Source organism: Rhipicephalus sanguineus, chromosome 3 (genome assembly GCF_013339695.2).
Source record: "Rhipicephalus sanguineus isolate Rsan-2018 chromosome 3, BIME_Rsan_1.4, whole genome shotgun sequence".
NCBI classification, from domain to species: domain Eukaryota; kingdom Metazoa; phylum Arthropoda; class Arachnida; order Ixodida; family Ixodidae; genus Rhipicephalus; species Rhipicephalus sanguineus.
Window position 1 is genome coordinate 150,280,245 of NC_051178.1, and position 12,249 is coordinate 150,292,493.

The 12,249-nt window shown below is 49.1% G+C and overlaps 1 protein-coding gene across 1 annotated transcript; it reads right to left on the minus strand.

The window, feature by feature from the left end:
• Positions 1 to 4,773: 4,773 nt before the first annotated feature.
• On the minus strand, positions 4,774 to 11,505 carry LOC119385972 (protein ABHD1). Its single transcript, XM_037653328.2, has 5 exons — positions 11,287 to 11,505; positions 10,174 to 10,452; positions 8,121 to 8,387; positions 7,235 to 7,357; positions 4,774 to 5,305 (listed from the first exon to the last, which is right to left on the minus strand). The coding sequence occupies exons 1-5, from the start codon at positions 11,503 to 11,505 to the stop codon at positions 4,790 to 4,792; spliced, it is 1,404 nt and encodes a 467-aa protein (XP_037509256.1). The 3' UTR covers positions 4,774 to 4,789.
• Between the last annotated feature and the right edge of the window lie 744 nt (positions 11,506 to 12,249).

A 12,249-nucleotide genomic window follows, 5' to 3' on the forward strand; every position in this document is an offset into this window, starting at 1 on the left:
ACCCACCATGGCACAGTCCATTTCACTGTCGCTGAGGGGTCGTTGCACTCTTGAAGCAACAAGGGTCCGGTGGTCGACGGCACGCAGGTGGGGGAAGCAGGACAACAGGTTCCTCGTGCTTGCTCCTCCGATTCTTCCCCGTTTCGGCAGCATACAAAGTCAAGCCCAGGTGGCCCATTGTCTCCGGCTTTGCCGTCCCGGGAACGCCGTTTCCAGGAAAGATGCAGGTGTTCTAGCAGTGTGAGAACGCCTCGCCCGCCGATTCTGATGGCCAGCGCGTCGGCACCGACTGCCAGTCATAACAACATGCTCTTGCAATGGGTATGCGCAGTTTATGGAAAACTCACATGCGGAACCCCATTGCAGCTGCATTTCATTCAAATGGCTCTTCAGCTTCATGAAATGTACTGCTTTTAGGACACAGAGGTATTTTATACTTTTTTCTGTGTAACGCTGGTTGTACGCTTGTAGAGGCCGCCTTGAATATTTTGTTCGCTATGTACGCTAATTACGCACATTTGTAAAAGATACCATGAAAAGAAAAAAAAAAAACAATATCGTGGCTCTGTCGTAGAACACCTGCTTGCCAAGCAGACGGGGTTCGATTATCACTCGAACCCGAAGATTTCTCATTTATTTTATTTGCATCTTTCCCAATTTTTCGGTCACGGACATGATTTTTCGCTCACGACCAACGACGCCGTCACCGACGCCGACGCCAGAATTTTTGCGAAACGAGCTCTTTAGCACTATCGCGTTAATATGATGTAGCAACATACGTAGAGGTGTGGGAAGCTGCCGTCATACGTTTAAGCGTATGCGCCGTTGTCTGGATTGTCAGAGATTCAAGATAAAGCCGAGAAGTCGTCTTTTCCCTTTCCGTTATTTCTGCCCTATCACAGTCTAGCCAGTTGGTTCTGCGTGCTCGGCCTGCGAGTTCGATGAAACCTTCTTTCTTACATCATGCATGTGCTGCTTGAGTCTTTGCTGAAAGTTACCTGTCTCGCCGACGTAACCTCCACGCACTGACACTGGCATTTTGAGGCTGCATGCAGGTTGTGGCTGCAGGTTGTGGCTGCATGCAGCTCTAAGCATGCTTCGTTGCTTCCCACAAAACTGAGAATCCGCTTGCGTCGTGCTTCATAGAGATGTATGTGCTAAACAGGAATGTAAATATGTAAAAGCCACCCCGCGCAGCATGCTCATTCAAGTGTGCAGAGAATACGGCCGGCTGGCACACGATGCATTTGCTATCACAGTCGAGCCTGATCGGTACCGTATTTTTAGTTCGCGATTGGCCTTTTTGTAGAAGCTGGAGAACTGAGTCAACCATCGAAAATTTTCATCCCTATGTGGCTAGTTGGCGATCGAAAGTGCACCCTGTGACAACCGTAGAATATTTGCGCAGTAAGGGGGAACAGGTAATATTAAAGGGCCCCTCACCAGGTGACCTAGCGAATTTTAGTTAGACATTGCAAGTTGTTGCGAGCCCAATAAAGAGCATTATGCCACAAGAATTTTTCTAATCGGTCCGTTAGAAGCTGAGAAAAACAATAATTTGTAGCGGCGCGAAACCATAATGCGAGGAGGCGAGCTGCAAACCCTTGCCGCTCGCCCCGCGTAGCCTTCGCAAGCCAAATCCCTTCCCTGCCCTCTACGCCACGCGAGCGGAAGGATCACATAACGCATACGCATGATCACATCATGCGCACAAAATGTCACGAGCGCATGACGCGCCCGAACCAGCCCGAGCCCCCGAGACGCGAGCGGTGTTGTGGCGGCGTTCTTTGCGCTTCATCTCTGCAAGTTATGCCGAATGCGCCCTCGCCGATCACTTGGCTTTCAACCTATTACTGAGCGCGAAAGCTGCAACATTTGTACGGACGCGAGACTAGCGGTGTGCCACATGAACATCTAGTTAGACGCGGGAGGATAAATGAGCCTAATGAGCGCTGGAACGCGGTAGAATATTAGTTTCGTTGTAAAGGGTGGCGTCTGCACGATGCGCAAAGCGCGAGAACACGAACGCGTGCGAAACGGAGGTAGATTAGTCTCGAATCTCGCTGCGATTCGCAGTAAAAATTCAAAAAGAAAACGCACACATTCCGTTTGTGTGTTTTATTATTGCTCTCAAGTTTTATTCATCCATTCAAGCAACAAATTACAAAAACTACGCGTCGTGTCAAATAATTATCGCAGTGTCACGTGCTACTGTTGGCGTGTGTGTGTGTGCGTGCTACTGTGTGGTGTGTGCTACTGTTGGCGACGTCAGAGCACAGTCGTCTACGTAGAGGAGCGACGTCACAGCACTACTACCTACGCAGGGCCATTCTCTCATGTACGTCATCCCCTCATTCTCTAAAGCGCGCGCCCGCGAGAGGAAGGGCAAGCAGCGTTCAGCTTGAAATTTGACCCATTTACGCGGCGCGTAGCGTTGCAAATTTTGGCAGACGTAATCGTGAACGCCTAGTGCATGCATTGCGCTCGTCGGCTCAAAATTGTCAAACCTGGTGAGGGGCCCTTTAAGATCGGGCCGCAGAGAAACTTGGGCTCATGTCAAATGTTATCTAGCTACAACTCCGAATGGTTCTCTTGCGTTTGCCTCCAATCATGTCAGAAAGGTTGTGGCTGCATGCAGCTCTAAGCATGCTTCGTTGCTTCCCACAAAACTGAGAATCCGCTTGCGTCGTGCTTCATAGAGATGTGTGTGCTAAACAGGAATGTAAATTTGCGCATGCTTGTGTCAACCACAGCTAGTTTTTAGACGCAAACCTATACAATGAATGAAGCTGCACGCGGTTGCACGCATTTATTAGAGCAAAGATATGTGTATTTACCGCAAGCACGCGCTAACGCCCATTTGGTGCTTCAATTCGACACAAAATGGTTCATTACCTTATACGAAAGTAGCGCGCTCGGCCCCTGTGGATAGATGGCCGTAGCAGACGACGTCGGCAATCAGAGCGTTGTCTAAGGCATTATGAGGGGCGTAATATTTTTCCGGAGCAGTTATTTAGCATTTCGTAAAGTCAGTGAGTGACGAAGCCGCCGCAGTACTTCACTGATTTTGTCGAAGTGAAGTGCAACAAGAATAATAAAAAATTCGGCATATCCCACGCCTTGTGGGAATTGGTTTCATGCGAAGGAGTCAGCGAGTAGTTCTATGCTGCATTTTTTTTTTTTGCTTTGAGCCAAACGTTACGAGGTGGATCGACGTGTTTTTGTAAGTGAAGTAGTTGCGTGCACATTGTGGTCTTAACAGGCACGTCAACAACACTGGCGTTTAAAGGGTAACTTATGGCCTGACATAACGTCCGCACTCACGTCAGAGCACGTACGTCAGTATTATCGAAACGAAGTGCACTATGCAGTGGAATGATGTGAATATCATACGTAAATTTTGTTAACGTATTCCTGCGGGGTCAGGCAAAGCTTGAATTCCTTGCTGAATCATAGTAATACAAATGTAATGTTTATTAGACTTCTATAAAAGCGGAGCCAACGCAGGAACCACAGACGTTAACCTGACATGACACCTGTATTGTAGGAGTACATATATAGTGCTTATTGCTTTATGATAAAATTATAGCAAGCACCGGAACCACAACTGACGTTGCACCGAAATTACGCCTGCATGGTGTGTTTTTCCAAAGCAGTTTCTAGACCTGGGATGGCTCTCTGGTAGAATACCTGATTGCCACTCAGAATGCTTGGGTTTGGTTCCTGCTGGGATCATAATTCTTATTATTCGTCCGGTCAGCGCTGCCGATGTCGGTTTTTCTTAACGCTCTCGCATTTAAATTACCAATGTCTGTTCTCGCCGTTCCTGCGTAGATATAAACTTTCAATCACCTGTGGCGCATACCCGTACACCGCCTCCCTTGGTAAACGGGTATGTGCCACAGGTGTCTGGAGGGAAGGGTTTGACGACGTACGCGACAGGATTTTCACGTTATTCATGTCATGACCAGACAGTCATGTTCTTCAAATCATATTTACCCTCCCATGTCAATTTTGGTCTACCCCTAGTTAAGGAGGCGTTCACGAAAGCACCGAGACGTAGACGGCTAGATAGATACGTAGACAGAAACACTCGAAGTGCCTTGGATTCGCTAAGAAATGCTTCGCACTTAAAAAGGAGACGCGAAAGCGGCTGCGGGCTGTGCGAGAGAGGGCTGGCGTAAAGCCCCTCCATGAGTTTTCCGCCAGTAGACGTGATGGAGGGGCTTTAGGCTGGCGGAGCAATCCAACCTTGCACGTCACAGGGATGCCTCCGCATGGTGGCGCCACGATATGTCCTCGCGCTCTTCAGACACACGCAGCACGACAGCTAAGTATTTGCTGAATTCGCAGCCTTCATTTTGTTTCGTGCACTTTGTGTATGCCAGTGTGCGCATTTTGCCGCGCACATGGCATTATGATTATATGGTGGTGATATCTCGATTTTATTTGCTGGTATCGAGACACCTCGACAAGCCTGGTAAATAGGTAATTTTTGCGAGATATATAACGCCGTTTTCATGAGCAGTCGCTCCAGTGCTATAGAAAAAAAAAACAGCAAGACGTATAATTAATGTCATGGAACTACATATGCGTCATTCGGGTAATCTAAGCGACAGCTAGTACATGTATCATCGCTCATCCGTTGTTAAACGCAGGTCACGACGAAAATATCTTGCACAAAACACTTGCAATGCTGCGCCGATACCAAATTTCGGTTTAATTTCTCCACGAGCGCGATATATTCGAATAAATCGAGCGAATTCCCTCGGACCTGTCTCTTCCGCACTCAATATGCTGCAGCGCAGGCGCCATGTCCGGTTCGAGCAGGAGCCGCAGTCGAGTGCTTGACCGCTCCTGGTGGCGTATGCGTGGTCACCATTGCTCGTATAATATCTTGGTTCCGTTTGTTCTCGCGGGACGGCTTCTCTGCCGTAGCGACTTCTCGGTCCTCCGGTCGCGACATGATGTAGCTGGCCGTGAGCTTTTCTACGGCCGGCTGGTAAGGCGATAGCGAATCAGTGCTTCCGTGCACGAGCGAGTGTAGCGCCTTCGGGCCCAGTGGTCCCCTGGCGAGTGCCAGCAGGCCACGCACGTAGGCAGCCGCGAAGCGCTCCCCGTAGAAGGGCATCTTGGGCCAGAGCCAACCGTCGACGAATCCTAGATGGCCGCCCCGAGGAGTGACGACCGCGCTCAGCCAGGGAGACCGCTCGATTTCGGCCACCGGCAGCGTCTCGAGCGAGCCGAAAGCGTCGTCGGCCGCCAGCAGGTAGAGCAACGGTCGCCGCACTGTCGACAGCTTGCCCTGCACGCGTGAAAACATCAGCACAGTCAAAGAGGTAAAGTGAAGAATGAAAAAAATATCAGCCAGTTCCACGCCGTGAAGCATGCCGTGAAGACCGCCGGACAGCGAAGCTGTCAGCGCGCGAGTGTATGTGATTGGCTAGCGAGATCACGTGATGTCGTAAATGCGCGGCTAGATTTGAAATACGTGCGCTTACACATTTTGGCCACCACCACCGTTATCATCATCATCATCATTATTATTATTATTATTATTATTATTATTATTATTATTATTATTATTATTATTATTATTATTATTATTATTATTTCGACCATCATCATCTCGTTTGATTTATTTCTTTATCCATTTCCCCTCTGGTCACGTGACCCGCGCAACGTCTACCACCACCACCACTAAAGAAAAAAGAAAAGCCTCTCCGGTTTCACGTGCCATAACCATGATGTGATAATAAAATACACCGCAATGGGATACTCGGCTAGAGCACTCAAGAGAAGAGGGGGGAAGAAGCAGGAGGGCGCTGCTTCCTTGTCGTCTTCTTGCCCTTCGCTATCGTCCTCAAAATAAATCACCATGCTAAGCCGGTTCTCACGTTCTATATCGCCACAAAACCGAGGTGCATTTCGTGATTACGTATGTTCAAATTTTGTTATGCATCCTTATCGTTCGTCACGAGATGTGGAAATCCAAAAAAGAAAAAAAAAGAAAAAAAAAGTGGATGTTCAGGGGACGACGGAAGCTTGAACGCATGAAACATTCGTGAACACGGGATGTTGCCGGGGCCGACGTTTCGACACGCGGACTTCTCGAAACGTCGGCGGACTCGATGTCGAACGTCGGCTCCAACGACACCCCGTCACGAATTTCTCATTTCGCCACTCGATGTGGCTTTACAACAGTGCGAATGAAGACGAGACTCATGAAATAGCACGGAACCCGGCCCCAGGTTGTCTTGCAAGAGGGACGCTGCTTACATACTGTATAAACATACGTTACGTTGTTCCGAGCCCTTAGTTTCATTTTACTACACGCGCATCCGTGCAAGCGAGGCCTTGAACGTCTGTGGTCATGTCGACGTCACCCAGCGGTGACGTCGACATGACCAGTGAAACTTCTAACGTATGGTAATCGCTAAGAACGCGGTTGGATCAGCTGGACGGAATAATCGCAGGAAATTCACTGACCCATCGCTTGACAGATTAAAAGCAACGCAGGGGTAAATTAGCTTCCGTTATGGTGAAAAAATGAGTAAGTTTCGATCGCATGGATTTACTCGCGTCACTTAAAATTAACACGTAAGTGAATGCTTTCCCATTTTGGCATGGGAATACGGCCGCCGCTGCCAAGCCTATGTGTCAGGCTTGGCAGCAGTGAATTATAGCAATGAAATAACCTTGCTGTAATTTTAATTAATTTTGTGGGCTGGTAATTTAGTAATGTAATTAATTGCTTCAAGCGAACTATTTCACGAGAACTACTCTGATATAAAGCATATTTGCTTCCATTATGGCATAAAATTGACCAAAAAAGGAAACGAGAAAGAGAAATAACACATACAAGCTCATGTGAGTGCTAAACCTCAAGCATGGGACGTTGAACAAGGCTCTATCTGATTTCTATGTACACGCTCTGTAAATAAAGTGCACATGAATTGTGCATGAATGATAAGCGTTCCTTAAAATAATTTCATTACTTCTCAAAAGTAATAACAATGCAGTGTCATTACTTCCGGCCAGCTACAATTTATAACGTAATTTCATTAAATTTTGAAATAATTTTGGAAAATTAATTTGTAATTAATGCTATTACTTTTTGGAGTAATTTTACAATCTCTGCTGTTTGTATTATAGTGAATCGATGGACTTCCGATGTTAATGACTGCGGGTGCAGCCAACGCATACAGCTTGTAAAGCGAGTTTATAGACTCACATTGAGGCTGGCGTACTCGTAGAAATCCATGGCGTTCCGGAACCCAAACACCGGTGCCGTGTAGCGGTTGTCGAAGTCGTAGAGCGTGCGGCACCGTTGCAGCTGGTTCACGTCGATCAACTCCTGCATGCATTAGTAAATCTTCAACTTGGCACTGACGTTATAACACACACACACACACACACACACACACACACACACACACACACACACACACACACACACACACACACACACACACACACACACACACACACACACACGCGCACACACACACACGCGCGCACACACACACACACACACACACACACACACACACACACACACACACGCACACGCACACACACACACACACACACACACACACACACACACACACACACACACACACACACACACACACACACACACACGAAAATCCGCGCGTGCGCTCTGAAAAATACATGTGCTCTGATGTCTTTACGGTGCCGTGTGCAGTATAGTATATTCAGGGGCGTAGCCAGATATATTTTCGGAGGTGGGGATGGTTCAACCAGACTTAATGGATGTTCGTGCGTGCGTTTGTATGTGTGCGTGTATATATACACATGCAAAATTGAAAATTTTAGGGGGGGGGAGAGTACGAGACCCCCAACCCACTTCCCTCCTGATAACGCCAATGATAGGTATATTCATAGTCAAATACCTAAAGCTCACAGCGACATCATGCTGACGTCACAAATTTGGGCATCTGTGACGTCATGATAATGTCACGAGCTGATGTCATTACGCGATGATAATTTCTTTGCATCACTCGTACACTCGTGTTGACGCCGCCCTGGCCGACGGTCAATTATCACTTTTCTAAGGCTTTCGCCTTAATAAATAATAAAAAAAGCAGTGTTACGGTTGCGCCCATGACGTGGAGGTTCCGCCTGATGAGCGTCATGAGGCAGTTGGTGAGGTACAAGTTGATGAGGAAGTTCGATGACCAGCTCATCAGGTTGTCGTAGCTGGTGGGCAAATAGAAAGGCGCCGATACGGACAGGCCGGCGTCGATCTGCGACGCGTCGCCCGTCTGCAAAAGGTAGTGGCTGAGCAGCATGCCGCCCATCGAGTAGCCCACAGCCACCACCACGCTTCCCGGGAAGCGCCGCCGCACCGCCGCCACCACCTGCGATATGCACATCAATGACACCATTACCATCAGTGCGCCAATTCATGTCGCCATGTATACGCTCATTTCGCAGTAGCATTATGAAGCGTTCATAGGCGCAGTCAGAGGGGACTGGGACTTTCACGCCTCCCCTCCCCGAAAGGTTCAGTTTTCATGTGTGTATATGTGCGCGAATAAATACGAACAAGCACATACAGAAAGGTCACCCCTGATAAAATGCTGGCTACAACCCTGGCAACGTTCTTGCATTGTCAGCCAACATGCTATACACAGCCATATACTATCGAGTAAAAAAAAAATGCAGCTTGGAAACTCCCTATTCGGGAAGGAGGATCTTATTATGAGGCAAGGCTCACCGGGCTGCAGCCGTCACGGGAGCGGTATTGATACCGTGATCTCAGCAGCGCAGCGCTCTAGCTCTATCTACTGAGCTAACGCAGTAGTCTAAAAGGTGACAGGTTTAAGATATAGAGGCAAGCTAAAGTGACGAAACACTAACACGTCCAAAGTTTCGTTTTGGTTTCTGTAGTCTCCCAGAGTACACTTTCGGCAAATTCAAACTACTTTAAAGGGGTCATGAAGCACCCCTTGGGCTTGTTGAAAAAACACAACCTGCGGAAAGCTGACATGGCTATGAACTGCTCTGCAAAATATTACAGTCGTGCGCGCCGCGTAAAGGCCACAAGCGGATCGCGAAGTTGCCGTTTCCTCAGGCGCCCTCTTTTCAAACAGAGGCCGGTTCTCACTCTCGTCGGTTGGCGGGGCGTCTGCACGTTGACGTCGCGGAGACATAGCATGCTTATTGGCCGATAGCCGGATGAGATGCGCTTCTTGCCACGGGGTGCCGCCACTTGCCCGCGCCGCACTCCTCAGTCTGCTAACTTTTACACGGTAGCCGCACTCGCGCATGCGAATCACAGCGGGAGAGCGATCGCGTTTCATGACGCGCGCTGACGTAACTTCTTACCCCCATGCTATCCCTCCCTGTCTAGCTTCCAGTGCGCTCGTCGGCACGAGAAAAGAGAGAAAGCGCTGAGAGCGTGCGCCAAACCCCCGTAACTCCGCTGATTCTTGATGGATTCGAGAAATTTTTGCGGCAATCGATTCGGGAAGCAGTAAACTCCGATACTAAGGTCATTAGATCATTACTTGGAAAAGTGGTTCATCACCCCTTTAATCAAGCCAATAACGACCAGCCGTAATAATCAGCCGTTGAAATCGGAACACGGGCCGGGCAAGTAAATGGATCTGCAAAACAATACAAAACTCTAGGTTTTAGGGTCTGTGCATGTGCTGAAACGGTTGCCCTATTTTGCGTTTGTCAGTGACTTCTAAAGACCAGCTGTTTCTTAAATCACAGGGCATAAGACCCGAATTTGATTGACTGCTTTGGTAGTCACAACAAGGGTACACATATCACACCGTAGTTCGCTATTGGCGGTTATCGTTCTACACGCGGTACTGATCTGAGCGTTTTACACTTTTGCTATGCTTCACGAGCATCCGCAGGAGAGGGAAGGGTGGGGAGAAGGTAGACAGCCTCTCTTTCACTGCCGTGGCATGACCGGCATGATTAGTTACTACTTAGTGTGTAACTTTCAAAGTTGACTCGCAATCCTGAAGGCCCTTTCACAGGGATATGCGGACCTGAGTGTGCTAATCAAACTGTGGCGCTTATTGCCACTGCACAGAAAAATATTCGAAATTCCATGGGGGGGGCGCCCGCTCCCCCCCCCCCCCCCCCCCACACACACACACCGGACGCCCATGCCTGTTGTCCTACCTCGGCGAGGTCGCCGGTGCTTAGCGCCGAGACGAGCCTGAAGTTGTTGAGGTGCAGTCCATTCTGGCCGCGGTTGTTGAGCACCACGCAGGGGCATCGCAACTGCGCCACCAAGGGCACCAGCGAGCGCATGTAGTACACCTGGCTGCCGCTGGACAGGCCCGTCAGGAAGAGCACCACTGGCGGCGGATATTCCTCGTTGATCCAGTCCAACGCCACCGTGCCTCCGTCCGAAAGCGTCAGCATCTGCCGCCGCAGAGGCAGCAGTGGCAGAAAGTTCTGTATGAAGCAAACCCGGAAACTTTCATAGAGACAGTTTCCCGAGGTTCCGAGAGATCACAACTTCGCTCTTCGCTGCTCATGAGTGACAAAAGCATGCGGAGAGGCCACATGATGCACCAACTTGTCCAATCTGCGGTACTTGTCGAAAGCATGCAGATGAGTCCGCTACAAGAGGACAAATTAACCATGTTTCTTTGTATGTCTTGCATCACTGCAGTGAAGGGAAGGAGGGAAGGGGGGGGGGGTTGCACATAGAGAAAGTAACACATATGCACGTTATTTTGCTCATTTAACCCGTCGAGGTATAACCTACGTTACGCACTCTAGATAAGGCTCCGAATATAATCCCACCTATGATCAACCACTTGTGGTAGCGTGAATCCGAGAAGACAATGCCGGAGTTTGAACCAACTGAAATGGCCGGACAGGGAGGAGCCGATGTAGAACAAAACGAAAGACGAAAGCGATTTGCGATCTTACAAAAGCCCTCGTGTAGTTAAATTTAGGTGAACGTTAAGTAACCCCAGGTGGCCAAGTTTCATCGGAAGCTCCCCTTAGCGGCGTGCCACATGACTGTGTCCTGGAGCCTATAATTCCGGCACTTATTCTTCCCCTCTTTATAAAAGCATCTGAAAAAACCATCACGATTTCTTGTCAAAATCTGTGAAAACGGATATTCAAATGGCTCGTGCTTTTCTGACAAAAGTGATGTTTATTATGATCCACTACCTCAAGTCACTGAGACAGCACAGCTATAAAGTCGTTGCCTGCACCTTCAACGTACACTGTGGCGTCCTCTCGATAAGTTGAATGCAGAGTAAAGCGTCCCACCTGTACGATGAGGCTGACGAGGCACTGGAAGTTTGATCCGATGCACCAGATGGGCGGCCAGAAGGGTTCCTCGACTAGCGAGCCGCAGTTGACGCGCAGGAACGTGCGCATGTTTGTCGAGCCGCAGATGACCCACGGCTTGCGCACCACGCACGTGTAGTAGTACAGTAGGTACATCCCGAAGGCTACCAGGCACACTAGCTGCAGCGTGGACAGCATGGTCGACCGATTTCGTTTTTGCGGAGAGCAATTTTGGTGCGGCCGGTGCGGCCGACGGCGGCGGCGTCGGGGCGCCGGCTTCGAGGCCCTGGAGTCTCTGGATGGAACGGCAGAGGCGCGAGGCGAGCATGGTTTAGAACTCTTCTTCCTCTTCTACACTTGGACTCGCGAACACGTGGTGCAAGCCTGTCCGCATACAATGAGGCCCCAAAGGCCGGCCGCGAAGGAATACGCAAGAGCGATCTACTTCATGTATAGAGCAAGTTTGTCTGAAAGGCAGGCCAGAAAGCACGTACTGAACCTAGAGGTACACTAGAGCAGTGGCGTAGCCAGGGGGTGGCACACCAGGCCCGTGCCCCCCCAACCCCCCAACCCGATATTTTTTCCCCATGAAATAAAGAGCACGAAATGACACTCGACCACATCTGCCTGCCCGGCCCCCACTTTAGACCAAGGAGGTGCCCCCCTGAAAAAAAATTTCTGCCTACGCCCTTGCCTACGGCCCCTGCACTAGAGCTACACTAGAGGTACACAAAGATACACTTGTAGTAGTAGTCGTAGTAGTCCCTTGAAACCGTGGCACACACCCATGCTGGGGATTGGCGAAGAACTGAAAAGTATTAAAATAAAATTCTTATATTATAAGTTAGCTTTTGTCTATTTAAAGATGAAAGAAGTAAAAATGAAACATAAATGGAAGAAATAGAATAATAGGAAAGTACAGATATAACTAATGAGTTGCCC

What these genes read in the sequence shown, in the direction of transcription:
- LOC119385972 (XM_037653328.2), bottom strand. Translation starts at nt 11,505, where the DNA reads ATGCTGTCCACGCTGCAGCTAGTGTGCCTGGTAGCCTTCGGGATGTAC. An exon ending in TCGTCAGCCTCATCGTACAG is followed by an intron (nt 10,453 to 11,286) that starts GTGGGACGCTTT and finishes TGCTTCATACAG; the next exon opens with AACTTTCTGCCACTGCTGCC. An exon ending in ACGAGTACGCCAGCCTCAAT is followed by an intron (nt 5,306 to 7,234) that starts GTGAGTCTATAA and finishes TCACGCGTGCAG; the next exon opens with GGCAAGCTGTCGACAGTGCG.